This window comes from Chelon labrosus, assembly GCF_963514085.1.
Source record: "Chelon labrosus genome assembly, chromosome: 13".
NCBI lineage: Eukaryota > Metazoa > Chordata > Actinopteri > Mugiliformes > Mugilidae > Chelon > Chelon labrosus.
In genome coordinates, this window is record NC_140346.1 from 8,540,338 (window position 1) to 8,567,600 (window position 27,263).

General features: G+C 42.1%; 2 protein-coding genes across 2 annotated transcripts; one reads left to right on the plus strand and one right to left on the minus strand.

Moving 5' to 3' along the window:
* Nucleotides 1-1,861: 1,861 nt before the first annotated feature.
* On the minus strand, nt 1,862-20,150 carry LOC311498346 (myelin protein zero-like protein 2). The gene is made up of 5 exons (XM_084558886.1): nt 19,631-20,150; nt 5,911-6,080; nt 5,368-5,578; nt 4,738-4,909; nt 1,862-3,175 (listed from the first exon to the last, which is right to left on the minus strand). The coding sequence occupies exons 1-5, from the start codon at nt 19,683-19,685 to the stop codon at nt 3,016-3,018; spliced, it is 768 nt and encodes a 255-aa protein (XP_084415012.1). The 5' UTR covers nt 19,686-20,150; the 3' UTR covers nt 1,862-3,015.
* Nucleotides 20,151-21,882: 1,732 nt separating this feature from the next.
* On the plus strand, nt 21,883-26,277 carry LOC311498029 (T-cell surface glycoprotein CD3 epsilon chain-like). The gene is made up of 5 exons (XM_084558463.1): nt 21,883-22,187; nt 22,607-22,834; nt 22,927-23,073; nt 23,206-23,258; nt 24,215-26,277. The coding sequence occupies exons 1-5, from the start codon at nt 22,124-22,126 to the stop codon at nt 24,272-24,274; spliced, it is 552 nt and encodes a 183-aa protein (XP_084414589.1). The 5' UTR covers nt 21,883-22,123; the 3' UTR covers nt 24,275-26,277.
* Nucleotides 26,278-27,263: the final 986 nt, after the last annotated feature.

The following is a 27,263-nucleotide window of genomic DNA, read 5'->3' on the forward strand; positions in this document are numbered from 1 at the left end:
TTGCGCTCTGTCTGGTTACAGTAGCGTTGGTCTCAGTTTCAGCTGAAATCTTCACAGTCACAATGAAGGCTCTCCTCCCCCCTCGCTGGCTTTCTGGCGTCTCTGGTCAACAAGGGACCCGTTCTTCTGTTGTCAACACCGAAGGGGACTAATAAAGGTGATTTCAACTGTTGAGGCCAGATGGAGTATGTAACCATTATCCGTCAGCCAAAAACGTGAGAGTTCTGCCATCTTTTTATCAGTTTAAATGCACTGAATAGTTGATGAAAACTCGTATCTGCTTCATTTCATTTCCCAGGGCTGTCACAAACAAGTACAGCAACATTTCTCAGTAGCTGTAGGAGGACGTCTTTGCAGTGCACTGATTATAAAGCTGACTATCCAGCTTTAGAATGAATGCATATTAATGACTAGTGTGTTTGAGTACATATTATGTGTGGATAACTACAGCTAAGAACCAGATACATACCAGCGAACCTGCTTTATTTTCTGCAGCTTTACCTTCCAAGCTCAAGTTTTTGTGTGCGCTAAAACACAACAGTGTGTGTAAAAACATGTGCGAAGGAATTTAGTATCTCTCCATATAACTGTGCCAGGTACCACCCACCCTAAGGTGTGGAATGCAGCCTGAAATGAGACACAGATATGGAGTCAAACTGAAGACAAGTAGGAAGGAGCGCTTGTTACACTGCAGACAGACCGAATTCCTTCTTTACACACAATGTTTCAATACGTTCCGTGATTAAACCCAGCCCACGTTATCATGTTCTTTACAGAAATGTTTCACATGTGTCGCAATAATGAACGTATTGTTCAATGTGGGCTTGTTAAATGAGTCATGAACAAGGAATGGCAAAGAACACCTCTACCGGGATTTTAGTTGGCATTATCTTTAGAGTTGGGAGTTAGGCAGACACACAAAGGCGGATACACAAAAATTAATCATCCTCAGCGAGTTTCTTTTCATCATGAGGAGGAGGTTACACAGAAATATGTCCTTTCAGTCTGTTTTTATTCCTGTCGCACACAGCTGTGTTTTTGTTTGTTTGGCTGGGGAGACTAATAGCTGATATGATAGTGATGTAACAGTAAAGAAAACAGAGAATTATAACTTTCGCTGGAAATGTGAATCATTCTGGACTATTAAGGATGCAGTCACCATTTGCTTTTTGTACAATGGAGGTATTATAAGCACGGGGACTAAGTATATTAGAAGTTTTAGAACGCTGTTTCTGAATATTTGCAATTTCTCGCAATTATTAATCATGTAGAGTACGTTCATTTCCGCATTCCTGTTGGGTATTATCTGAAGACGTCATTCGTTCATCATTTGTCGACAGCGAACTGCAGTTATTTAGCTTACTTAAACACCCTGTCCCTCTTATTAGTATTAACCGACCCTCTTCTGCCCGCACTCGCAACACACATGCTCGAGGTCTGTCAGTCAGTAACTAAAGCTTCTCCCAGAAAGGCAGACTTTGATCAATGCACATAAAGAGGCCCACAAATGCACGAGCACGCAGACACACAAACACACACACAAATGTATTGAGTAACATATTCATAGTCATGAACAATCAGCATTCAACAAACAAACCCAGACTGAAGTCACACAGGCAAGTTTAAGCATATTGAACCTGCAGCAAATTAAAAGATTCACTGCAGCAACGCTTGCAGGTAAACAAGAGAAGGGCTCAACAGGCAGGCGCACCATAAACACACAACTGGAGGTAGTGCATTAAAGATAATGATCCATAATAAATGATGAATAACAAGATCACTCTTACATAATAGATGACTCCAAATCATTCCAAGCTGTGTGATTATTGTCTCCTACCGCCCGTCTACGTCAACTTTGTGTAGTGTAGTGAAATGTAGGTGAGGCAATGATTCAAAGGCATTTTTATTAGAAAAACTTTTACTTTTATAAAAGCTCTATAACAAATATATATACGGTGACAATTTCATGATCATCTAAAAACAACTGGGAAAAAAATAATCTATAAACATATTGCTCGATATTAAAGCACAAGTAAAAATTCGGTCGTGCAAGGAGGAAGAAAGACAGGCATGGCAGTCGTTTGTTAGTAGAGGTGGTGCATTCACAGGCGCATGGAGGACATCAAGGACGTTTTGCAATCAAAGGGTTTTCAGATCTGACTGTGTGCTCCAACATGTGTGGCAGGTGCGCCCACTTTCTCAAGTGTTTGGCTTTCACATTTAATGACAGCAACATCACATTTATGCTTTTTCATCACAGGAATCTGACACTTTGTAGGCGCCTCGGCCTACACTCGCCGCATAAAACTGCTTTAAGTACTGGCAGGTATCTCGATGGCATGCATAACTGGCTGAAATGCGAGACCTACATTATTTGTATCGACTTTTACTGCATGAAAGACGATCCCACGGCTTCTACAAGATATTGTCCATTAAGTCTGCGAGAAAATTGTCGGCAAAAGCTGTAGACACCCGAAGAAATGTAAAGGTCTGCGTATGACTCAGCAACAAACATCTTCCTCCTTCTGCCTGCATACATGCTAATGTCTTCAATAAAATCAATTGCTTGTCACTGATTTCGCTATTGACATCTTACACTTAACAAGGTCCATGTGTAACCCAGCAGACAGTTATTGACCCCCCCCTCCCCTTTTATCATAAAGGACAGCGACCAAACCAGCCTCTCCTATCTTAAGCTCTGCAGCTTCCCTCGTATGAGTATTTCTTCTCTTCTCTCTCACTTCTCTCTTTTGGTCCAATTCCAAAGCCTTGCTCTTCGTCAAAGGCATCGCTCTGATCTCTTTGTGCTTGTCTGGAAGGTTTTAAACTTTCAGATTTCTTCACATTATTTAACAATGTGCTTGTTTCAGTCACAGCAGCAGCCCTCATTCATCTCCACTCAGCAACACTCGGCCGAATAGCGGGATCCATGGGTTCCACCAGGGCATCCCTCCACCAAACTTCCCAGCCGACTTAACATCAGCGTTTCCGTTTCTCCATTCTGCCCCCACCCCCTCAGTCGGAGTCGCCTCCATCGTCGTCGTCGTCTGAGCTCGGGCCCTCATCCTCTGATGAGCTCGGGTCTTTGGTGCTGGCTTCTGAGATCATGCCGTCTGAACTGTCAATCTCTATGGACGTCTCTGACATGTAGAGGTGGATGGCCCTCGCTGGGTGGCTGAGACACGCACACGGGGGAAAGGGAGACATCCACCAGGGGGAGGTAAGAGCAGAGTAGCACACATACACACCAGGATATGCATTCATCCACAGCATATGCATGAATCATTGATGTACACACATGAGCATAAGTCACACACACAACGGGGAAAAGACATAGACGGGAAGACACAGACACACAGCAGCAGGGACAAAGGGTGAGCATCAGACAGGGTTAAGTTGTCCCAAGCTGATAGCAGAGGTTTGAAATCTCTGTTTACCCATCTGCATCTGATTTGGGTGAAATGAGTTCCTTCCTTCAACAAGTTTTTTTTTTTTTTTAATTGAGATTCGGTTTGAAGTCTGAATCTGATCAACCAAGACGACAGCGAATGTTGTCTTTTAGACTTTTCCTTCAGAGACCCAGCTTTTAGAAGTCTGATGCAAACGCCAAGTTATCACAACAGTTAGTTTTTTTTTTATGGTAACCATTTGCTACACCTTTTACAGAGAGATCTGAAAACCCAAGAGAGAGACAAAGAAGTGTCACCAGCCCAGGAAAAATATACTTTTTGACAAACGTAGCTCCTTGTTTGAAACAGACAATACACAAAGAACAAACTAACAAAAAAATAGAAATGTCAATCTGTGAATTAAATCTATATATTTGCTTGTGGTGCTAAATTTGCACAGAAGTATTGCATGAAATGTCTGTTTCCAACAAGAGCAGGTTTGGATTATTTCATAGCACCTTGATTATTTCAGTCACAAAATCTGCCTATTAAAAACCATAAAAAAGAAAGAAAAATACAGTAATATTACTTCAGTAGTGAAACAAAACAGAAATGTAAACCAGCATCCTCATGCAGATTCAGATGAACCGCAGTAAATTGGATCAGCCAACGCATACAATCGCTGAAATGAGCATTGATAAGAGCTTTGTACGGGGTTTTATAATGTTTCCCATCATGTGGCGATTAAATAAATCAGTGGAAGCTTGGATACTGCTCAGTCATTGTTCCACTGTTTCTATTGTTGGCTGAAATTGCATATCAAACGTGTGTCTTGAAGTGCATCAGCATGCTGGGGGTTGAAATGTATTAGCAGGGAAGTAAACAGCAGGAATACACCATTGTTCAACCTCTACATTATCAAAACATTAACTCTAAACAGGAAACGTGTTTGCAAGGGCATTTAGCTGAACAGGAAAAGATGAACTGATAAAACAGTTGTTCCTTTACAGAAATGAAAGGCACATGGCGATATCATAGGAGCTACACAACAGTCTGGCTAAAGTTCAGCATCTACAGTATTGCTCTCTAACAAAAGGCACGTTCTCCGTGTATTTCTACTTAATGACAGCTGCCCTTTACCGGTCCAAATCTGGGATCCAAAGACTGCAGTTGGAGAGGAAGAAAGAAAGTGAAGCGTCCAGTAGAAAAAGAGCCCCAGGCCCCAAGCAGGAGCACCGCACGCCCTGATCCCCAGAGTGAGACGGAGAATGAGAGAGAAAGTGTGTGATTCCTCTGTTCCTCTCTCTATCCCCCTTTTCCTCTTCCTCTGTCTTTCTTTCGGTCTTACCACGCTGTGGGGTCTTTTCTCTCTTTGCGGGGAGCCTCTTCGTTCCCTTCGAGCTGTCTCTGTCTCCTCTTCCTGCACTTCCTGCAGGACATGATGATGATGAGGAGGATGACCACAACAGCAACACCGCCACCGATGGCCAACGCCAGAACGAGAAGTTCGGAGAAAGAGGCTGTGGGTGACAAGGAAACAAAGGAATACAGATGATATCTGCTCAGGGCCAATTCATTGTGTATTTATAATATGTGAGCATACAGTATTTCTATTGTTAGCCATGCCAGCAGCTTCAGGGCTAGCAAGGTTGATCAGTAGGTCAATTCACAAAACAACCATTAGATGTACTTTTAGCAAATGTTGTACATTTATGAGTGTCTGCAACATTTGCAGTCCTGTTTAATTAAACAGGGTCTACACTATACAACATACATATATGTTGTATACATAAAATCCCTAAAATTAGGTCTAAGAATAATCTACTACATTGAAATCGGAGTACTTTCTCTGGCATGTAATCATATGGTCCTGTGTTTCATGTACTTGTGCTGTCTGATTTTTCAACAACAGATGAAATGCGAATGGATTCAAAGACACAGATAAGAAATATTCAGGGTGGATATTTTGCCTGCTGACCTGTGGCGACGACACGGAGTCGAATCTCTCCAACTGCGCCGTGGACATCGGGTGGGTTCTTGACCTGGCAGACGTAAGTGCCATTGTAGTTGAACTTGACCTGGCGAATAATGATGGAGGCATCGCGGCCCATGACATCACCGTCCCAAACGATGCGCTTCCTGAAGATGCCTTCCAAAGGAGGATAAGGGCGCTGCTGGTAGTGGAACACCTGCATGTGGAATTTGATTGGTAGATTTGGTTGGAGATGGCTTGGATTGTTACAGATTAATCTGAGTGTGCTCCTGCTAGGGAAGGAAGACACTGTATTATGGCAGAAAAGATACAAGCTTAGGCTTAACTAGACCTGCTGCTTCTTATTCTGTCTTTCCTCAGTATGCATACACACAAAGAAACCTCACAGTCTGTCTCGGATGCTCCACAGAGAGCCTGATGACTCACTGACTCCTCTCTCGGTTGACTGAGGGGGTGGATGAGCCCTAACACAGTGAGCGAGGTTTGCACTGTTTTTGCAAACACACACAGATATACACGCACACTCACCGTCTCCTCTTTGCCTTGTCCAAGTGGTCTGAAGGTCCAGGAGATGGTGACAAGACTGGGGTTGATTGGAGACGAACTCTGGAATGTGCACTTCAGACGAGCATCTGTCCCATTCACCGCTTCCATACTCCCAGATGTGTATATACGCATCCCGCTGACCTGCAGCACCCCTGGATCATGCAAGCACAAAGTGCAGCAGCAGAGTTTACTTCAAAGGCAGTTAAGGACATACGGAGTACAATCAATACGGTTTGCAGAAGAAACACATACATGCATATAAATACAACACAATCAATGCAGTGTGAATTCACCCTCATCACTGAATCCCTCCTCCCAGAATGCATGCGGTGTACCCGTTCACCTCACTCTGCCTACACAAGTGCTGCTGCAAGAAACTTCAACTAAGTCTTCAGTATAACTGTATTAGATTCATGGAGTGGCCTATATTACATACACTGCTGAAATCCTGCAGACTACTCCAAATGATAAATGTGAAATGTACATTAGCATTCTGTCAGTTAACTTCCTCCAAAAAACTGCTTCATTCCATCCCGAAAGTCTGATTTCAGATCAGCAGACGCTTTAGGAATAATGGCTTCTTTGGCTTCCCTCACTGCTGCTGAGACAGGGCTGAAATTGAGAGCCTGCTGTATATTACACAGCTATGGACTATATCAATCTCTACAGCACAGTAGACCTATTAGATGTAAAATGAATGGATCGGACGAGCGAAGAGGGATATTGGCAACGATATGGCTCCCCGCTATAATGATGGATGGAGCTCCCGAGAGTATAGTTCGCGCTGTTGCACACATACACCGCACAGAAGCCCACACACATACACATCGCGCTGTCCCGGGAGGAGACATGTTTAAAGCTGACTTCCTGTCTGGCAGCAGGTCACCATGGCGTTAGGAACAAGACGATCAGGTCTGACGCTCCTCCAGATCACAAAGTTTTCTTTATCAAGACAGCTTTTATTAAACCGGCCCTCTGAGTCTGTGTGTGTGTGTGTGTGAGAGAGAGAGTCTCTGTGGACATTTATGTGCAAACTGTCTTGTAGAAATCGCCTGGGCTATTAATAGAGAGAGCCTTATGTATTCTAATAATATCGCGAGACAGGTCTAGCCTTATTAAAGTTGACGTTCGGGCCCACAGCAGACGTCCATCTCCAGAGCTAGCAACCCGAGTGAGCTCAGTGTAGCCAAGACTTGAGTGCCTTTTGCACACTCCATATGAGGACCAGAACAAGCCAAACACTTGATGAGAGCTCTGACTATGAGAGACACTCATTGACAGTATGGAGACACTTCAGTCTAACAGAAGTGCCATCTGTATCCTAACAGACTACCTGAGTGCATGTGTCATACCAGGCCCTGCTTTAAACATGAGACAAGAGTTTTTGTTGGTGTAGTCTACTGCAGAGGCATCAGTACTTTTCAAATCAATTTTTCAGTTCACTTTTATTTATTTTTTTTGTATAGTGAAAAACAAAATATCCAAATTGTCTAGAGACAATTCACAGAAGCCAGAGCTTGAAACGCCCAGAGCAAACAATGACTTCCGAGAAAGGTTGATTGAGCTTTACTCTGCAGTTTAAAAATGTGGATAAAGTAATTCGAAGTGTGTGTCGCAGTGTTAAATGTCAATATCAGACTACAGGCACAGGAATGAGAAAAGTCCAGGAAAGCCAGTCATTTCCAGCCATATTGTTATCCCCCGTTATGATCGGAGGGAGCATTGAGGCAGAAGCTAGTTGGGAAAATGTCAGCGGGGGCTCAGCTCCTTGGGCGGCGTATTCTGTTCCTTATCAGGCTGGAGAGAGTTTCCTGTGGGCTGGGATGAGAGAGCGGGGCGACCAGACGGCCCCCTCACAGCATTAAACAGACGGGCTTCTCTCTCATCTCCGGGCCCTGACAGCGCTCTAACAGCCTAATGTGTTTTAAATGAGCCCGATGAAACCTGGGAGTAGCGTGTGCGAGTAAGCAATACAGCCAGAGGACACACTGCAAGAAATGTCCATTTTTGCAAACTGTGTAATGCGTTGTTCAATATACAAGGGAACAAGCCTCCTCTGCTCTGTTCTTCTTCTTAGCTGTGTGCGCAGAGACCCTAAACCGTCTGTGTTAGAATATTCATTAGGCAGATAGCAACATTATCTGCAGTATCACTAAACAGTAATGACTCTTCCCTGACTCGACTGCAGGTGTATGTTTGTGTATCTTAAATCCTGGCAGATGAGTCAGAGCCACCAGGTGTAGGTCTCATAAACCATCCTCCATGTTAAGGTTGGCCGAGAAGTTAAGACAAATAAAGAAACGTTCAAGATCAAACGGCATGTCTCACTGATTGAATGTTGTCTTTACACCGCTAGATCAGCAGATTCATCACTTTGGTCCAGACTAAAACATTTCAACAGGCTGGCCTGCTGGTGGGCCTGCCTCCATTTGTGTGTCTTGTGGCTAAAAGGCAAGAAACACCTGACGATGCCAAGGTACATAACTGATGATGTGTCGGGCTGGCGGAGCCGTGCGGTCACCTCCCGGCCAGACCCGACTCCACCCAAGAAATCATCTCGCAATCCAACCCCACCCAAGAGGGCAAGTACTGTGCTGGTCATCACAGGGATTATAACATCCAGCTCTATTAAGCATGCTGACACTTACTGTCCCCAGACAGTGAATTCTAGACACTATTTGCGTAGTGCATCAGTGAGTCTGAGAGATTTGTCTTACTGTGGTGTGTGGTTGATGGATGGCAACAAAATATGGCCTGTTGATATGTTGGTGATCCTTTACCTTCTCAGATTAGGATTTTCATTAGTTTAAAGCTATAGTGTGGGACCTTTACAAATAAATGAACCAGACAGAAACCAATTGCCCTTGTTTTCAGTTTTTATAATTGTTATTTTTTTTGGGGGGGGGGTATTCTATGACATAGACAACTGACAATCTTCACGGACACAATGCTGAGCTAAGCTAATCAGTATTTCACAGCATGAAAAATACAGTATGAAACCTTCCAAGGCTGGCACACTGGTGGCAATGCTGTTCACATCATGGAGTAAGAGCTAACGATGAGAGCAAACGCAGCAACGGAAACAAAGTAGGCTATAGCCAGAAGGAGTTACAGAGCCACTGGAGGAGAAACTAGTTACAACTGAAATCAATCCTCTATGAATTTATCCTCTCTGGCAGTCAAGAAGTATTAAACAGAAGCTAGGAAGTGTCCAGCTCAAGTGTCTGACTCTCCAGTCCAAAAGGAAATTTATGGCCTAAAAACTAAAGTGGTCCGCAAACACGGAATAAAAACTGTTGTTGCTTTTCCTTGGTAGGAAACGCTGAAAAAAGAGACAGGCCTGAGGGGCTGTAGTCTGTAGACATACTGTACGTCATAAACATCCACCAACAGCATGCAGTTACTCTCAGTGCCAGAAGGGGGAGGAAATCATTCCCACACTGTAGCCTTGATACTTTATGTTTAAGACAAAATATCTGCAAATATGGTTAGTGCTACTGAGCAAATGTTGGCTTAAGCAAAAGAGGATAGTGACCAGGGTAAATGACGTGCTTGATAAACATCATCCTATTAACACCACTATGAGAGGGTTAGCATTAAGCCCTGAGTCCCACTGTTGGAAGGCCTCATAGAGCCACTAGCATAGCTGTAGCAGAGCCTGCAGCCTGGTAGCACTGACAGGAAAACTGGGCACTCTCTGTAACACCATTCACAGTTCAGAACTCAGCATCCACGGTCAAACTGCCTCATTTCGACAACCTTACTTCAGAGATTATATTGTGGAGCGGTGCCTATCCTCCTCCTCCAATTTGTTTAAAAGCTCAAGCTGAAATGATTCATCATGCTTCAAATATCTCAGTAAAATTCAGGTCCTCCAGGCCATAACACCTCATTTCACATTTCTACCCATAACCAAATCTATTTACAGTACATGAATTTAAACAGGCGTCGCTAATCTCCTTTGAACAACAACAAAAAAATAAATAAATAAGTAAAATGCTGTCAGCTACGCCGTCCTTTGACGCAGGCTGAGCTGATTAAGAATTAAGGTTAATTAGGCCTTTTTGAAGCCAGAATGGATATTAGCAGAATGACAACACTGTTAGCGCTATGTACAGTGCCTCAATTACTAATTTGTCCCTGAGGTTAAAAGTACAAGATCGGTATTTAATCGGTCGTTAGCAAGCTCAAATTGCCGCGGAGGCTGCATGCCGTTACACGAGACATTGTGAGCGCAGATTTTGACTCGTTTAGAGAAGGAGACGGGAGATAAATAAGCAGAAGGCTTAAAAGTCTGATGGCTGAGTAGATGAGTGAGTGTATGGATGGAGCTAGGGGATAGATGAGTGATGGAACATGTCCTTTTCTATGTACATAATTGCAGTCTGTAAGGATGAGATAAGACAATACTACGTGTTTGTTTGCTTGTTTGCGGGCCCATTCTTCTACTCCAGCGTATCTCTCTGTCCAGTGCAAGTGGCTCTCTTGTTTATGTCTGAACATCCTGTCCGGCCTGTGCTGACCACACCCAGAGACAGAGAGAGAGCTTTCACAGCTTATTAAATTGGAGTTATGTAGCGTGCACAGAAGGGAATGGCAGGAAAGTGTATGCATTTATCCCTATTTATTAGTTCCTGCATTCTGTGCAGCCTCTTGGGTTATCTTAGGTTTCATTAAAGACGCACAAATTTGATTTAAAAAACTGGAAAATGTATTAACATATGAATAACAATAATGATAGCGCAAGAACAAACACTAATTGGCAACAAAAGATAAAAAATAAAAGGCATCAGTTAAAGTCTTCACTTAGCTTTGTCTCTGCTCTAAATTTCACTCATTAAAGTTACTGAAACATTTAAAGGAGATCTATCACACTCTTCAATGGTAAATAAAAGGCACAACTAGAGCGTATGTGTGTGATTCCACATGGACAACATCATATCTAACATAAACATATGGAGAAAGTGCATATGTGCATGTGTGCGTTTGCACATGTTTTAGTCAATGTAAACTCCAGATGCTTGTGTATATGAACGGATATAGTATCAGAAATAGGTCATAAAATATGATTGCTCATTGTTTTGTGTATGAAGTCTCACAGGGGGCTCACTGTTCACACAGGCCCACACACACATACACACAAGGCCCACTAGACGCACCGGTGTTGGCGTCAGTCCACAAGGTCTATCAATAAGTCCAATATATCACAATAAAGTGAACTTGCTGACCCGTTAACACACTTTATTCCGCCTGTCATCGCTGCTCGGCACAAACGGCGCTGGTCCACCGGCCAGTCTGGAGACAAACAGTGCAAATACTTTCATCTGCTGTAGAATAATCAAAGCAGGCCCACTCAAGTGTGATTGGGTTTGCTTGGCTTGGCCGTGATCCCGCGACTGTGTAAAAGCCTTCCAAAGAAGAAGAAAAATGATCAAGTCGTCTGTGACCTGCCCGTATAATATGTCACCCGGTGTTAAAGGCAGGTTTTAAATTCACGACCCCTTCCAAAGACGCTTTATGGCATTTTAAGACTTTAGTCGTATTGCTACCTTGGTGCCAAGGAAACCACTGGCAGAAGTCATTTTTATTCTGCTCCTGGTGAAAAATAGTCTTTCTTTTTTGGATATTTACAGAACTGATTGTCAACTAATACCCACCACTCTCCCTAGTAAATGTTGCCACATGTGTTAAAGCTAACATAAACATATAGAGCTGTTTTTAGCTTTTATTTGGATATACTAAGACCTGAATGACTGAGAACCATCACAGCCATTCCGATATGTAGTTTGTCATGCCTTCATCCCCCCAGACAGATCAGTGTAAGTGTTGGATCCTTGTGTGTGTTAAAGGATGTCAAAAATACTGAATAGAGGGTGATAAAATACTCTTATTGGTTAAACACATTAAGTGAACCACCTGATAAACTGTTAAGAAAAGTTATGTCTCAAGGCTGACATTTAATCACGAGCACAGTAACAGGCGTCAGTGAGTTAAGTTTTCTTATTTCTGGAACAGGACCCAGACGTTTTGATTGGTCTTCAGCTCTCTGTTGTCACTGCTGCTACGTTAGACTCTACTTTTGTCATCTAGATCCTTTCTTGCACGGTGTGATCTGCACCAAAAGCTGTTTACAAACTGTCTTTCGTCATTACCTTTCCACCACACCTCACTAAACCTCCGCTGACAAACAGACAAACACTCTCTTCACTCTGAGTTGTCCTACTTACAGTCCTAGCCGTCTCCGAGGGCGGCCTTTCCGAAACCTAATAATTTTCAGGTCATGGTGGGTGTGTTTCACACTGCAGCGAAGCATGCTTTGCATGTTGGACTCCCTTCATAACTGCTCAGCAAACACTCCATGGTATTCTAAAAATCTTCTTTGAATGTCCATAAAACGAGTCCACACACTGAACAAACAGTGTCGCCTGTTGGCTTCAGGGTACAGATCTGTTTTTGGTTAGAAGTACAGCAGATAGTAAATAGCTTTGTGATATCTGTAAACAGCCATGGGGATAGCACGCAGTTATCAGTCACTGTTTAAGTTCTCCATCCACTGTGCAGTGTGGGCCTTGTCTTAATGATAGCAGACAGTCCTCCTAGACTTTAAGAGAGACAAGGAAACACTGCAGGAGGAATCGAGCAGCTGGTGCAACGCTCCACATCAGGAAATTGGTTTCATTACATTATTTCCTAGACGGTGTATGTTTGTGCCTTTCCTGTCTTCATTATGGCTCAGAAACAAAGGGAGCACGGGAGGAAACCCGATTCTCTGTTGTGCCGGTTTTGGAGGAAACACTTAGGATGGGGCCAAAAACACAAAACGCCCAGTGGATTACAAAGAGCCTCTTGTCTGCTTTGTGAGAGGTTTCACAAGCCCAGGTTAGTTTTCTCTGTTTTTAACAAGGCTTGTCTTTCATGAGGGGCTGGACTGAGGGCTGGGAATGGAGGTTCAGGTAACAGTGTGCCCACAGACGGGGACGATACGGAGCTGAGGGAGAGGGGGAGTGTTGAGTGGCGTAATGGGATGGACACAACTGGGTGTAACATACTAAACGTTACATAGATACTGGTTCCCACTCATTCATGAACAGGACATTTCGCCAAATCAAGTGAATTGTGTGCCCAAAGGTGTTCACTTACTTTCCGTACAAATGTTCTGGAGTTGTTTCAGAGGTCTGAGTCCTGTTCCTCAGTTAAAGGGTAATCTATGAAACCAGTAATAAAAAAGTTGTTTTTTTTCCCCAGCATGACAGTGGACGCAAGGCCAGTTTGTTGAAGAAATGTTTTTCTGAGTTTTGACGAGAAGAAGTTGACCTCAGCTCCATCAAGCAGCTTCTGGGATGAATGTAGCGGCTGACTGCGAGCCAGGCCTCATCGCTCAACATCACTCGCCGACCTCATTAAGGCTGTGTTGGGAACGGGTCCCTCTGCAGCCGGGTTCCAACATCTTGTGAAAAGCCTGCACCGAAGAGTGAATATCGCTGATGTGATGTATGATCATGATTTTGGAACAACGTGTAAATTATGTAAAAGCTCACACGGGGGAGTTTGACTTTCTGCAGGAGGTGCTGTGTTTTTTCATCCATTGTTACTACGGCTGCTTGTGCTTGCCAGTTCCTCCGAGTAATGCTGAGAGACATCAGAAAGACACCGGGTGTTTGGAACAGCAGATCCAAGCGATTTCATTAATTTGATTTAAGATGATTTGTGTCTTGTTTATAAAGTGACATGAAAATGTCACAAAAGGCTTCTTAGATTCTGCATTTACTACTGAGCTTTAAACTCTCCACATGTGCGTAAGCCATGTCAGACTAGTGTGTCTAAATACACTCATAAGGTCAGTCAAAGACCAAGCATCACACTCTTTTTTTGGAGACTTTCTTCCTCTCCTTTCTGTTCCCTTCCTCCTGCTTCCTCCAGGTCAATTGTAATTCATCAGGCGACTGCGCTCAGAGGAAACATGGAGTAGGTGAGTGAGGATAAGAGTTTAATCCATCAAACCTCTTCCACTCCCACCACGCGGCTGACTCAACAAATTCTCCTTGGGATTACAAACTCCTAAGGGGGGAGTTTTCAGAGCGTATTCTTCGATCCAGCTCCCGCACAGCCCACAGGCGTCTGCCGGACAAACAGCCCTCGGAGGACAGCCTCAGTTTCGCATATTTACTACGAGGCATATTTCGTGTGCGGCAGCCGTGGCATGAGTCAGAGGCGATCCAGACCCGCGGTGGCTTCCACCTCTGCTCCTCCGCAGATGAATAGGCGAGCCAGTGACAATATATAGTACAGACATCACAAAGCACGCTGTGGAGGAGGCACAGTCCTCGGCTCTTTTCTTTCCGTCTTCAAGGGCCACGCACCCATTTTGCAAACAAAGATACAAAGAGAACGACTGTGAGGAAAAAAAACATTCTTCTTCTGAGGTGAAAAGCTAAATTAATAAGCAATTAAATGTTTTCTTGCTCAACTCTATACAATAAGGGATTTGGCTTCTGCTGACATACTTGTGTGGTATGTGCCTTATAGTGCTTTGGTGCATAGCTGTGTAACTGATCAATTACTCCACCTTTGCTACTCATACAAAAAGATTTAAGCATCATCTTATAGTTGTTATTTTTTTTCTGGAAAATTCACAGAGTCTTTCTTTGAAACAGGACTTGTCTTTGTTTTGGCTTCAATAAAACAAAGTTTTACACTTGAGACAGTTTTATAGAATATAATTCAAAAATATCGTATTTATCCCTTGAGGTGCGCTCGTGTGGCGAGCGTGTTGCAAAGAAGTGCACTTATCCAAGCCGTTTTTTTCTTTAAAGGTCGGTATCAAAAATGTTTAAACACACAAGAACAGACTGGCCGAGGCCACGCTGCGGACGGCAAACAACATCCACAAGGCACAAAAAGGGCGAGTGAATGATTTATGAGTTATCAGTCTGTAAACAAGCAAACTTAGCATTTCGTCTGGCGTGGAATTTCATCACTATAATGGCTTCTGAGATGAAAAACAAACTTCCTTCTCTTTGTTTTACTTACAGGCAATCTAAAAATGCACTCCTGGTGGCATTAGATTACAGTGGTGGCGGCGGCGGTGGTGGTGGTGGAGAGTGTGTATCAAGCTCTACTACAAATACAGATATTTTAAGAGATAGTTTATGTTTTGTTTCAAAGACGTGCGAGGGGTGTCTGATCAGAGATTGAGAATTAAAGTGTTATGCTTCTGAAGATAAACCCATACTGTGGACAGAGGTCAGGATATCTGCACAAAGGTGATGGAACCTTTGCAGCTTATCCTTCACCTGCTCCACGAATCCTTGCCCTTCACTCCATCGCACTCAGTTATCTCAACTGCTGAGTACGGTGTCAAATAGTTGGTTCACAATGGCACCACAATAAATAACAATAGCTGGATATACTGGAGTACATGAAGTTCAGATACTAAACAAAGAAAAGGAAATCAAGAGACGTCACAGGCCCACACGTCACAGGCCCAGGAAATTCTATCATCATGACTGCTCTGTTTTCAGTCACAAATTAATCACTTAATGCTGGGTGATAATCAAAATCTGCTGCAGCCCTCTGCAGGGAGATGACTCTGAAAGGATGGCTGATGTTCTGTGGAAAGTGGAAACTGGCGAGTCATGCCACATGCAGTAAAGTTGCAGAATTTGTTTAAACTTGCGGCTCCACTTGTTTACCGTAACTCTAAACAGCTTTGAGAGCGAGCGACCAGCCAACGGAGAGCACATAAGAACAACACAAACACATGCTCACAAATATGCAGCATTCGCATTGGATGCTCAGACCCTCAAAACTCAGATGAACCTGTGAACCCGAATGCTTCCCTTTCAGTGATGAATTAAAGCCTAATCCCTGCTTACATTTGGAGAGCTGAGCACGGTCTCAAAATTTAAACACCACATGAGGAGTGTCTTGCCTTAGTTCTCAAACACGTCCCAGATGCGACTCTGTGTTCTTGCGTATGAACAGATCATTGTCAGCTCGGCACACCCCCAGGCAATCCCATCAAGCTAAACACAAAAGCCAGGCGTCCTCCTAGGTGTGTCAACACAGTACGGCATGTCAAAAACCACAGCCGGGCTTTGTTACACTGACCAATTATTGTGGCGAGATTAGAGAAGCTGAGGCAGAGAGATAACTGTTATATTCCAGTAAACAGATATTAGCAGCTGCGGTTCCTCTGTAAACCTGATAGAGTTAGACTAAAGCCTAAACAGCCGTTGTTAGCGCCTGAAGTCACCAGCGCCCAGGATTTCACATGTGCATGTGTGTGCTAAACCTGTAAGTCAGGACAGGTTGGCACACGTCAGCCTGACAAAAGCCCGTCATGCCTCTGGTAAAGGGTTAGAGGAAGGAAGAAGAGGAATTAATGTGAAGACAGAGACAAAGACAACACATTTACTGTCAACAGAAGGGGAGAAAAGGTGTTTAAAAATACTTTAAAACTGCTATGAGTGTTTGAAAAAGGCGAAAGAGTAATCTGGTCAGTGTATTTTGTCAGTGTTTTCAGTCAGCTTTTGTCCTCATTTGTTAGGTGTGTGTTAGGAGTGTGTTTTTTCAAGTGGTTAAGCACAGAACAAAATGTGACCAAGGGTGTGTGTGTTCAGACCTTGTGTTAAGATCCGATCTGGGCGATCCGATCACGTGAAAGACAGCTATGAACACCCCGAGGATCGCATTTGAGATCGCATTTGAAAGTAGGTCTGGGTCGCATGTGTCCGCATTCCTTTGCTAGTGTGAACACAGCGCGCCCTGTGTCACTTTAAAAGACGCCTATACTCAACAGTGGTGCTCCTGCTCCCAGGGTTGGTGTTAAAAACAAAGTTTTGTGCAGTTCCAACAAAATGTCAGGGTGGGGATCAATAAATACCTAAACGTGCGTGTCAAAGTCATGACACGCACATGTGAAACAGCGCTGTTCTCGGTACTGGAGCAGGGGTAGAGATCCATCAGAGGGAGCAGCTGTTACAATATTCTACTGTGCCCCAAATGATGTCTGGGTTTATTTGCATACAGAGTGCGACACTGAGATTGGATGTGGAGAAGTATTTGGAGCCCATGTTAATGCCAGGACTGAACACACATACTTAAAGCTTGCCACTTGAGGTCGGACAGCCCAGATTGGATCTTAATGCAAGGTCTATATAGGTCCCAAATGACACACTGTACATTGTCATAAAATTTGTATGACGAGTATTAGTACTTGTACTAGTATGAAGCAGGAAACAGACTTACATCTGTTTGCTGTGACATTTACCTTCACTTTTTAATATTTCCATCACACACCAGCAACATGTCCTAGACGTTGAGTGGGTTTCTTCTGACTGATTAACTATCACACCTTCCTGTGTTGGATTACCCCTGAGAGAACTAGGTGCACCCAGAGTGTCTCACTTAGTTTAATCATTTCATCATGCAATTTATTTGTGCAATCACGTATGTCTGTCTTAGAAATGTGTCGCATATCATTATGTATCATTCCAGCGCCAGAGAACTGATTTTTTTTTTTTTTTTCATGTGTCTACCGTGCTAGATAGGAACTTGAAGAAAACACGAACCTAAACCACTCGCAGACTCAGCTGGGTCCCATGAGTAACGTTTGCCCAGGATCCACTTAACAGGTCTTTCTGGCTGTGGTTTCAATCACTTTTATGTATTTGAATGACCCCCATGAGGACGCTGAAGAGCTGAAACCTGTCCATCTAATAACGTCGGTGCATATACCACAAGTCTTGACCATTTTATACATTTTTTTTTCCCTCTGTGCACTTTGGTAGAAGACAAAGACAATGCCGGAAATACTATTTATTCTATGTGCGTAAACTGACATTTGGATTGGGCAACTGGTAGAAAAGAGTCAGCTTTTCAGAAAGCATGTTTGCTGAAAAATGTTCTGCTTTTAATTCTGCCTCTTAGGGTGTCTGACCGCCCTGGTCCTCCACCTCTACCACAGCCATGGAGCACAAGAGTCATCTTACATCTATCGCGATGCACAGACATTCAATTAAAACAGGAATCCAGATTTGGTAATAATCACATCAGATGCAGAATGCTGTTTCATGTGAAAAGCAAAAACGCTGCTCCCAACAGCATCTTGACACAAATAGTAATTGAAAAAAATAAAAATAAAAACTCTCTGCAAACACAAAATACACAAAGGAGCGTTTATCTTTGCGAGCGATGATGGATTTTTACCACTGCAACGCTTGCTGTTATTATATTTAGAGCAGTGGGGGCAGAGGGAAATTATTCTGTTTGTTATATCATCTCTCCTTCAAAATAGTCTGTTCAGAGCAAATAGAATACTACAAACTGTCTTTGGACGCATGTCAAAACAGGGGTGGGTGCATGTGTTGGCATTATGCTGTCTTAATGTGTGAGAGAGGGGAAAAGAACAACCTGTTTCTGCAGTTTTGTACCATGCATGTGTCATGTAAATCAGTTGTGTGTGTGTGCTGGCCTGTTTCATCACGCATTGCCGTTTCGCCAACAATAAAGCCGAAGGCAAACGGTGTGATTACATGAGAACCGAGGTGCTGCTGGAGCTGCAATCAGTTCCTACACGCTTTCCTTCATCCACATGCTGCTATTTGATCATGCATCCCGCTATATCCACACGGTTTATTTAGTCATCCTCCTGCTCTGTCTGTGCCTGAGCCTTTGACTGTGTTGTGACTGATCCTCAGGCACATGCTCATTGTAAACATAATCAGCTTGCTACTACAGTGAATCCCTCCATGGCGCTTTTGCAGTGGATGGACATGTTCAATCAATATAATCCACTTAAGTGGATGGGCAGAGAGATTACTTCAAGGTTAAACAACCTGGCTCTTCTGAATGAATTGCCATTGATACGCCAGTTCCTGATATTAAAACATGTTGCATTAGCCGTGCCACGGCGGCATTCATATGGGGGTGGCTGTAACAAACCGAAATGATGTATTACTGTTTATTTTCATTTGTTTCTCGTAAGTTGTTATGACCCAAATGATATATCCTGAACGCCCCTTGAACGGGAAGCAGGTGGACTTATCTGCGTCCAGAGGGCCACTTCGCAGTCTCCTTGAGCGTAAGCACGGATGTCACATTAATAGCCAGGAAAGGGGGCTGAATAAAACGAAAACACAATGCCTGCCCGTATATGACGCCGGTAATTACAGTAAAGTCATTATCTTGTCAAAAGTGGCCAACACTTTGCATGTTTTATAGAGTTCAGAGGAATTTTTCAGCGACCCACCCGGTTCCAGTGTGCCAAGTTCTCCACTTCCCAATGACGCACGGGAGCGCTTTGAGATGGAGGTTAGGGGTCCCTGTGGAGCTTTCACTAATGGACGGACAATCACGGTTCTCTGCTTGACTCTGAAACTCGATCATTTGAAGGCTTAATAGTCATCCTGTTATGTCTTAGGATCACTCCTGGGATCTACCACGAGTCTATGTAAACTTCTGGAAAACCCAGACTCCTTCAGAGTCTACACTGAATCTACACACGGATATATTAGATGTTCTGATGTATACAGTATATAATGAAAGAATATCAGTTTTACATGGTTGGAATATGAGTTAATGTATCCCTGGATAAACAAGCAGCAACCAAAACGACTGGTTCACGTTTGAAAAACATTTCAACGTTAAAAACGTCGTGGTTTTACTCGTATTACCCGCTCGCACTACACCGGTGTCTCACCTGTAGCTGCGAGTCCAGACAGGACCGTGAGGAAGTAGAGCCCCTTTACGCACATTGGATGGACGGCAGGGTGTCCGCTGAGCAGCAAGAGACCGGGAGTCAGCTAACCCACTGAGACTCCTCCGCCGATTCACAGAGACAGGAACCTCGGCCGACACGTCTGTGAATCCCCTTTGGAGAGGGATGAAAACATGAAGTCACGGCGAGTCCTCACCACCACCTTGTTGTTTCTCCCTAAGACGCGTCCCAACTCGCCGCTGCCCTCATACACTTCATTTCAGCGCCCTCCCACCACATTTTCGGGCGGAGTAACGAGGACAACCACTTTCCTCGCCGCCCTCTTATCTCCCTCTTAAACCCAGGGCCGGTGAAAATTTTTAGCTGGTTACTCAACCTGTTCTGCTTCTACATGTGAGGTGACATACCAAAGCTGTTGCGCAAACGCATGTACCTGGAAGGCTGAACATTATCATATGTTCAACATAATTATGATCCGATCTTATATCATCTGATCTATCACGTCATAATAAATCATCATGAAATACTGTAGCCCTAGTGTGCGCCATAGGACATGAGACATGAGACATTTATGGCTCTTAATGATTTCATGGTCATGACATGGTGGAGATGTGCGCAATATTTTCCCACTGACTTAAAAACCTCATTTATTTAAATGTTTGTCATGTTAAAACTTTTAAATTCAGCCAATTCAAAAGGAAAGGAAAATTCCACTTCACTGGTTCAACAAGTTGCACAAGTCCCATGAAAGTCAGTAATTGCGCAATGACTTCCTCATATCCACAAATAACTTAAATATAGCTGATACATGACTGGACTGAAGCATATGAATGTGGAGGTATTTCTTGAGAACAGCATAAGGGGATACACATTATACTCATTCACTGTGTTACTTTTACTGGGTTGAACCACTTGGGGGCAGAGCTGCACTTTGATGTGCACCACCTCTGGAGATCCAGTTGGAAAAATACTGTATGCTGGCAGTTAAATCTCCACTTCACATGGTTGACATATTTCATGGACGCTGGGGTTTAGATCATGCAGAGAAAAGGGCTGCCCTCACAGAAATGTTGAAATCTTTTACAAACTTAATTGCAGGTTTTATAGATATCATGTGAACTATAGCACACCAGTTTGCATGAGATAAATCTGATGAACCAGAGAATCAGTAAAATGATGAATGGTGCCACCTTTGAAAAATAAGAATAATGCGTTCATAAGTTTAAACTAGCGTTAAGTTTAATCACAGTTTCCTATATCACATAAGCTTCAGGAAACCTGGTGGAGGGTTTCACTTACTCTCCGGTTTGTTATTATGGACTATTGTGGACATCTGACCTTCTGGACCTTCTGTTCATCTTGTAGAAACATTTACCTCTAAGAACCTTTCAGTATACTTTTTATATAATTGGAATTATTGATAACATATTAATGTTTGGAAGTATAAAACTCTTGTGCCTTTATAAATTACTTTATGATTTAACAGTAGAGAGACAAAAGCAGTTGGTGTGTATGTGCGAGCTTCTTAGTGAAACTCAAATCGGGGTCTGTTGCTGTTCATGTTCGACAACATCTCCCCTTGCGTGGCCTGTAAAAGCGCCTGAACTGCTTGAGCCAGAGAGATTTTTCACAACCCGGGAACGCAAAATGACTTATTTATCCGTGGTTTGTAACAGATCTGTGGAGCGTTGATAAAATATTATACTGGTTATATGCAAGTCACCATTTATAAAGGGTTATGGTTAAAATGAGGATTTAAACACTGTTAGCATAGTGGTAAACTCTCACCAGTATTACCAGATCATTTATCGTGCTTGTATATGAATGATGCGACAATTTCAGTAATTAAACTAAAAAAATTAAAAAGATTGGAGTGAGACCTGTATAGCCGATCAGTCCAAACATCGCATATTGCCTATTGCGGTGGAGATATGAGACAATACACATAAAGCACATAAGCACATAAGAATGATCAAAACAGCACAAAGTGTTTTGTTAAAAAAGTAAAAAAGTGCTAGTGTATATGCATTATCATACATTTTCTACAAACCAGTGAGCATCAAAACATAAAATTATAATACACAATTGTAATGCGGTATGTGTTGTCATAACAAGAGTCTTCTTCAATTTTCTATCAAAACAATATATGGTATAAACTCTTCTCGTCAACTACATTTTGAGGTTTAACTGTGAACTCATCTTGAAAAAAACATTTCCTGTGGGGTACAATGTGTGTGTGTGTGTGTGTGTGTCCTTGTGTGTGTGTGTGCTCGAGAGAGTTAGAGAGAGGGAGACTGTGTGTCAGAGTGAGAGAGAGCACTGGTTCTGCTTCCCTGAATCTTTTTTGTCTTATTGAACGGGCAGTTTGAGGTAATTTATTTATCGTCAAGAGGACACGTTCACGATTCTGATACATGCCACAGAAAGATATAGAGATACGGAGAATACGAAAACACAGTGGCCGTCCCAAAAAAAATGGGTGTTCAGGTCGTGCTCGTCTTCCTCCTCATGTTCGCAGGAACCGTAGAGGCAAAAGAAGGTAAATATCTGAATGTCCTGTAATATTTGATTTATTATTTTAAAGTGAAACTGTTTCTGTTTCTGTTCTGAATTGGGGAAAACGTCTATTCTGTCAAAATAATCTGATATTTAAAAGCATTGTCAATTTCTTGTACTTCCTCAATGTACCCTGTCTGCTGTGAATAACTGCATATACTTTGCCATTAGCCACATTTATGTTGATCAGTGGTTGTTTTCTTGTCAGTCCTTTTTAGCTATTAATGGAAATGTTTTTCATCTATCTGAGAAGCTGCCAAGAGAAGAAAAATGCAAGATGTGCATATGTCTCATGAACCACTTTAGTTTTCTGATCCTTCCTTCTTTAACTATGAGAGTTAATGGGAAAGAGGGGTGATACAGTAAACTTACTCAATATTGTATTTGTTCATTTATTTCAAGGAGGAGTAACATTCTGGGGGGAGACAGTGACACTGACCTGTCCAGGACTTGGGAACTGGTTTGACAAAGACAATAAAAAGCTAAATGCAACCCTGACAGATGCAGATACAGATACAAGTACATATGAATACCAGTATACAAGTAAGGGTAAAGGCATTTACAGCTGTGTTTACCAAGAGACTGAACCTTCTAAATCTATAAGATATCAATTCTACGTGGAGGGAAAGGGTGAGTAAAATCATCTTCTACTTTCTCATCATGGTATACCTTCTGTGTTGGTGTCATTACTGAGCTGACACTTCCTTGTCTCCGTCCCCCAGCTTGTAAGGGCTGCTTTGAGCTGGATGTGATTATACTTGCGGTGGCCATGATTCTCGACCTTACCTTTACATCAGTTCTGATGATAGTAATCTACAGGTGCACCAAGAAGAAAAATCTAGCAGCACCTAGTCACTCTGCACCCAAAGGTGAGAAGGATCTCGAGTGTAAAAGGATGTAGTACTTCTACAACTTCTAGTCGTTGTTTACTCTTAGAAATCCTCATTTTCTCAGTGACCGTACGAGCACTAGGTCACATTTATTCTGTCATCATGTTCTAGCACCTGCTCATCCAGGATCCCGACCTCCACCTGTCCCATCTGTTGACTATGAGGTAAGCTTTAATTTATGAAGTTAGAATTCAACTGATTTACTTATTATCTTCATTGACTGACTAAGAATCAGTACGGCAGTAATTTTTCATTTTTGTGTCAATCAAAAATTTTAAGTAGGCCTAATCAAAATACAAGGAATAAAAAAATATTCAAAAACACAGACATAATTAAAATAATTTAATTGGATTAAAATAATAATAATAATAATAATAATAATAATAATAATAATAATAATAATTCAACTCATTCACAAATATCTATGTACAATACATTTCTGTAATTCTAATATGAAGCTCCAGTTCCAGTTAATGTAGTTTAGTAAAACTGGTGGAACGGGTCTGAAGCTCACAATGCAGCATAGTGGTTTAATCCAAAAAATTTTAAAACTGCAATAAAAAACTGTGGCATGCCAAGAAATAGTCCAATAAATAAGCATATTTACCTAAATGTCAAATGGCCAGTTTGGGCAAGCTGACAGGTAATATTTAACTTATCTACATTTTATTTATTTATGAGTATACATCAGCAACAAAGACCATAATGATCATCAGTGTGAACAGAACATGCACTTCCGTAGTTCTATGTGAACCCCATGTGAGCTAGCTAGCTAACTAATAACATATAGTAGTGTACTAATAAAAATATACGTCAAACAACACATTTTAAACCTACTCCAGACTTTTTAAGATCTAGTGAAACACTCTTTGAAAGGAGTTCTCTCTCTCTCTCTCAGTCACCTCTAGAAGCTAATCTGTTGTTTTCCTGCTAAACAACATTTTCTATTTTTTTTTTTTTTTTTTTTTTTTAAGACAAAGACTTTCAGAAACAAAGTGCCCCCCAAAAAATAAATATGTGAAACTGCAAGGGTCACTAACTGGAAGCTTGGTGTGTCTGTGATTTGTTAACGTTCACTGTGATCTAACCATCTTGAAATCTTTTGGTTGTGTTTTGGCAGCCACTGAACCTTAACACTCGCTCCCAGGACACCTACTCTATGGTGAACAGGACCGGATAGAAACAAGTCATCTGAAGGCACCGGGGTCGCTGGTTTACAGTCGGCTCTGATGAAGGCAAACATTCAAAGAAGTCACAGTTTCAGCACGCTCCCTGTAGCATGCATACGCAGGCTTTTGCAGCTTTCTCTAATGTAGATCACTGCAACTGTCGTGTCATAAAGTCTGCTTTCATCATGAATATAATGTTTTTTTGGTTTAGTTGTCTATGATACATTTCTGGTTGTTGTTTTGCTTCTGCTGTGAAGATGACAAATCAGCTCCACAATACATCTTAGCATTGAGCTCATAGTTAGCATCCAGCCGGCTGTGTGTTATGTTGTTGTATTGACTTTTTTTTTTTTTTTTTTTTTTTTTTTAACCAGCGTCTGATGAAGAAAATGTGGTGCCAAGTCGTTGAAGCTCACAGTACCTCCATATTTCATTCATGTCAAGGGGAAAACAATAGATTCAGGCACAGGATTACAATTTGATTGGATGAGATTTTCAGTTCATCCGTCAAATGAGCGCGTGTTCGAATTCAAACTAGCTATCAAAAAGCGAGGGAACATAAATGTAAGTAACAAAAAGCACTGGCAAGTCTGGGATCACCATGTGCACCGGGTTTTTGTCCCTACCCACTCTGTAAAGCCAAATCATCTGTCCCTATTGAAGGATGGATACTTGAGCCCAACTAAAAAAGTAGACAGGTAAAGTATGGGAACCAGACTATCAAACTATTCACATGTAATCTAAAAAAAACAGTTTCAGACACAGCTACCTTTTCATCTGATCAAACTATCTACATCAGGGATGGGCAACCTAAATGATGAAGGGGGCCACAATTTTTCATCGACACTACCAGAGGGCCACATAGGACCGCACACTTAACCAGATATGATAAAACTGCCATTTTAAAATGTTTGTGTGTGTATGATTATATATATATATATGTGTGTGTGTGTGTGTGTGTGTGTTTATTGAAGCAAACAAAAAATAACCACTTACTGTGTTTTATTTATTTATTTTTTTAATTAATTTGTGCATTTTTACACTAAGAAAGAGTTCAACATTTTCCCTGTATACCCACTCTACCTCACAACTATCAGTAGTGGGCACTGGTAAAAAGTCGCTGTTGTTTGTGTACTTTTGATTTGAGGTCCACGACAATAGCAGCCCTTACAGCTTCAGTATACTTCTCGTATTTAGCTTTGTGCAACATGTTGTAGCGGCAACTTAAATTGAAATCTTTCATGGCAGATAATGTCTCTAAGCAGACTAGTACATAGGTTTGCCTTTACATTCTGTGAACAGATAACCTTCTTTCACCTGAAACACGTGATTTTCTCGATCAAGTTTTCTCTTTCCTCCGCTCTTAGCCATGGCTCAACGTCTCTTCTTCACTGGTAGAGAAGACCCGGTGGAAACGTGCGCGAGGCGACGTCTGCATTAGAGGCGCTATCTAGTGGCCAACTGTGTCATTACAACTGATTCAGTGCCACAGAGGATACAGATTTATAATTTTCAAAAATTAATCTAAGGGCCACTTCGAGTGAGGTCGCGGGCCATATGCGGCCCACGGGCCGCAAGTTGCCCATCCCTGATGTACATGGTGGAGAGTCAAACTGTCTTATTTTGTTTTTATTGCAATATGCACTGATGATCCTGTTTACTAGGTCGGTGGTCTAATGTAATTCATTGAAACTATTCTTTCCTTAAGTGTGCTTTTATCATGAATATGTTTTTTGAATGATGTGTTTTTTTATTATATTTTTTAACGATGTATTTTTGGTTGTTTCGTTGCTTCTGCCGTAAAGATGATAAATCAGTAACAGAATACGTTTTAGCATTTAGCTCATAGTTAGCGCATAGTGTTGTAGTGTGTTATGTTATTGAATATCGCCAAAACTGTCAAACTAAATGTAAAAGCTCTGTAACATTCACGGGAAAGTTGTTATGTACCGTTCTCCACTGTTTGCTGTACATGGTATATGTTTGCCATTAAAATTCAAACTACTTACCTTCTAAAAGGAGGAGCTGGTTTTTTTTGTCAGATAGATGTGAAATATTCCCGCCCAAACCTATTATAGTGTGTGTGTGTGTGTGCGTGTGTGTGTGTATTTATTAGACTAGAATTAAAGAGAGGGAGGTTGGATGTCAGCGTGGCAGAGTGCCAGGTCTGCTTCCCTGAATCTGTTGTGTCTTATTGAACAGGCGGCTTGATGTCACTTTTTATTCGTCTGAAGGAGACATTCGCAAGTTTTATATAAACAAGAAAAAGATTTGTACCAATACAGACAACTAAAAAAAAAAACCACACAGTGGTCAGCTTAAAAAATGCACAGCCTGGCTGCTTGGGTCGTTCTCGTCGTCTTCCTCCTGTTCTCAGGAACCGTAGTGGCGCAGAAAAGTAAATATCTAAACATTATCTTATTTGATTCAATGTTTTAAAGTGCTAAAATTTCTGCTTCTATTTGAACAATGTCTGAACCTCGAACCTCGGCTTTCAGATCCTTCTTCTTTTTCTATGAGAGTAAATGGGGAAGAAGGGCGATGTAGTAGACTTACTGCGGTGTACTGAAGTAATGTAACATTGTATCTGTCCTTGTGTTTTAAGGAGGAGTGACATTCTGGAGGGATAAAGTCATATTGACCTGTCCAAAAGAAGGGAAGTGGTTCAAGAAAGAAGAATTGAAGAAAAATAACTCCCTGACGTATGAATTTGAGTATAATGGCAAAGACAGATACAACTGTGTTTATGATGATGATGATGAAGGTGTATCTCGCGTATATCAATTCTACGTGGAGGGAAAGGGTGAGTAAAATCATCTTCTACTTTCTCATCATTGTATACCTTCTGTGTTGGTGTCTTTACTGAGCTGACACTTCCTTGTCTCCGTCCCCCAGCTGAAGATTTCAGATTCAGATTCAGATTCAGAAAACTTTATTTGTCCCCGGGGGGCAATTTAAGGCACAAGTGAGCAGCTTAACGTGCAAGTACAGACATTTTAA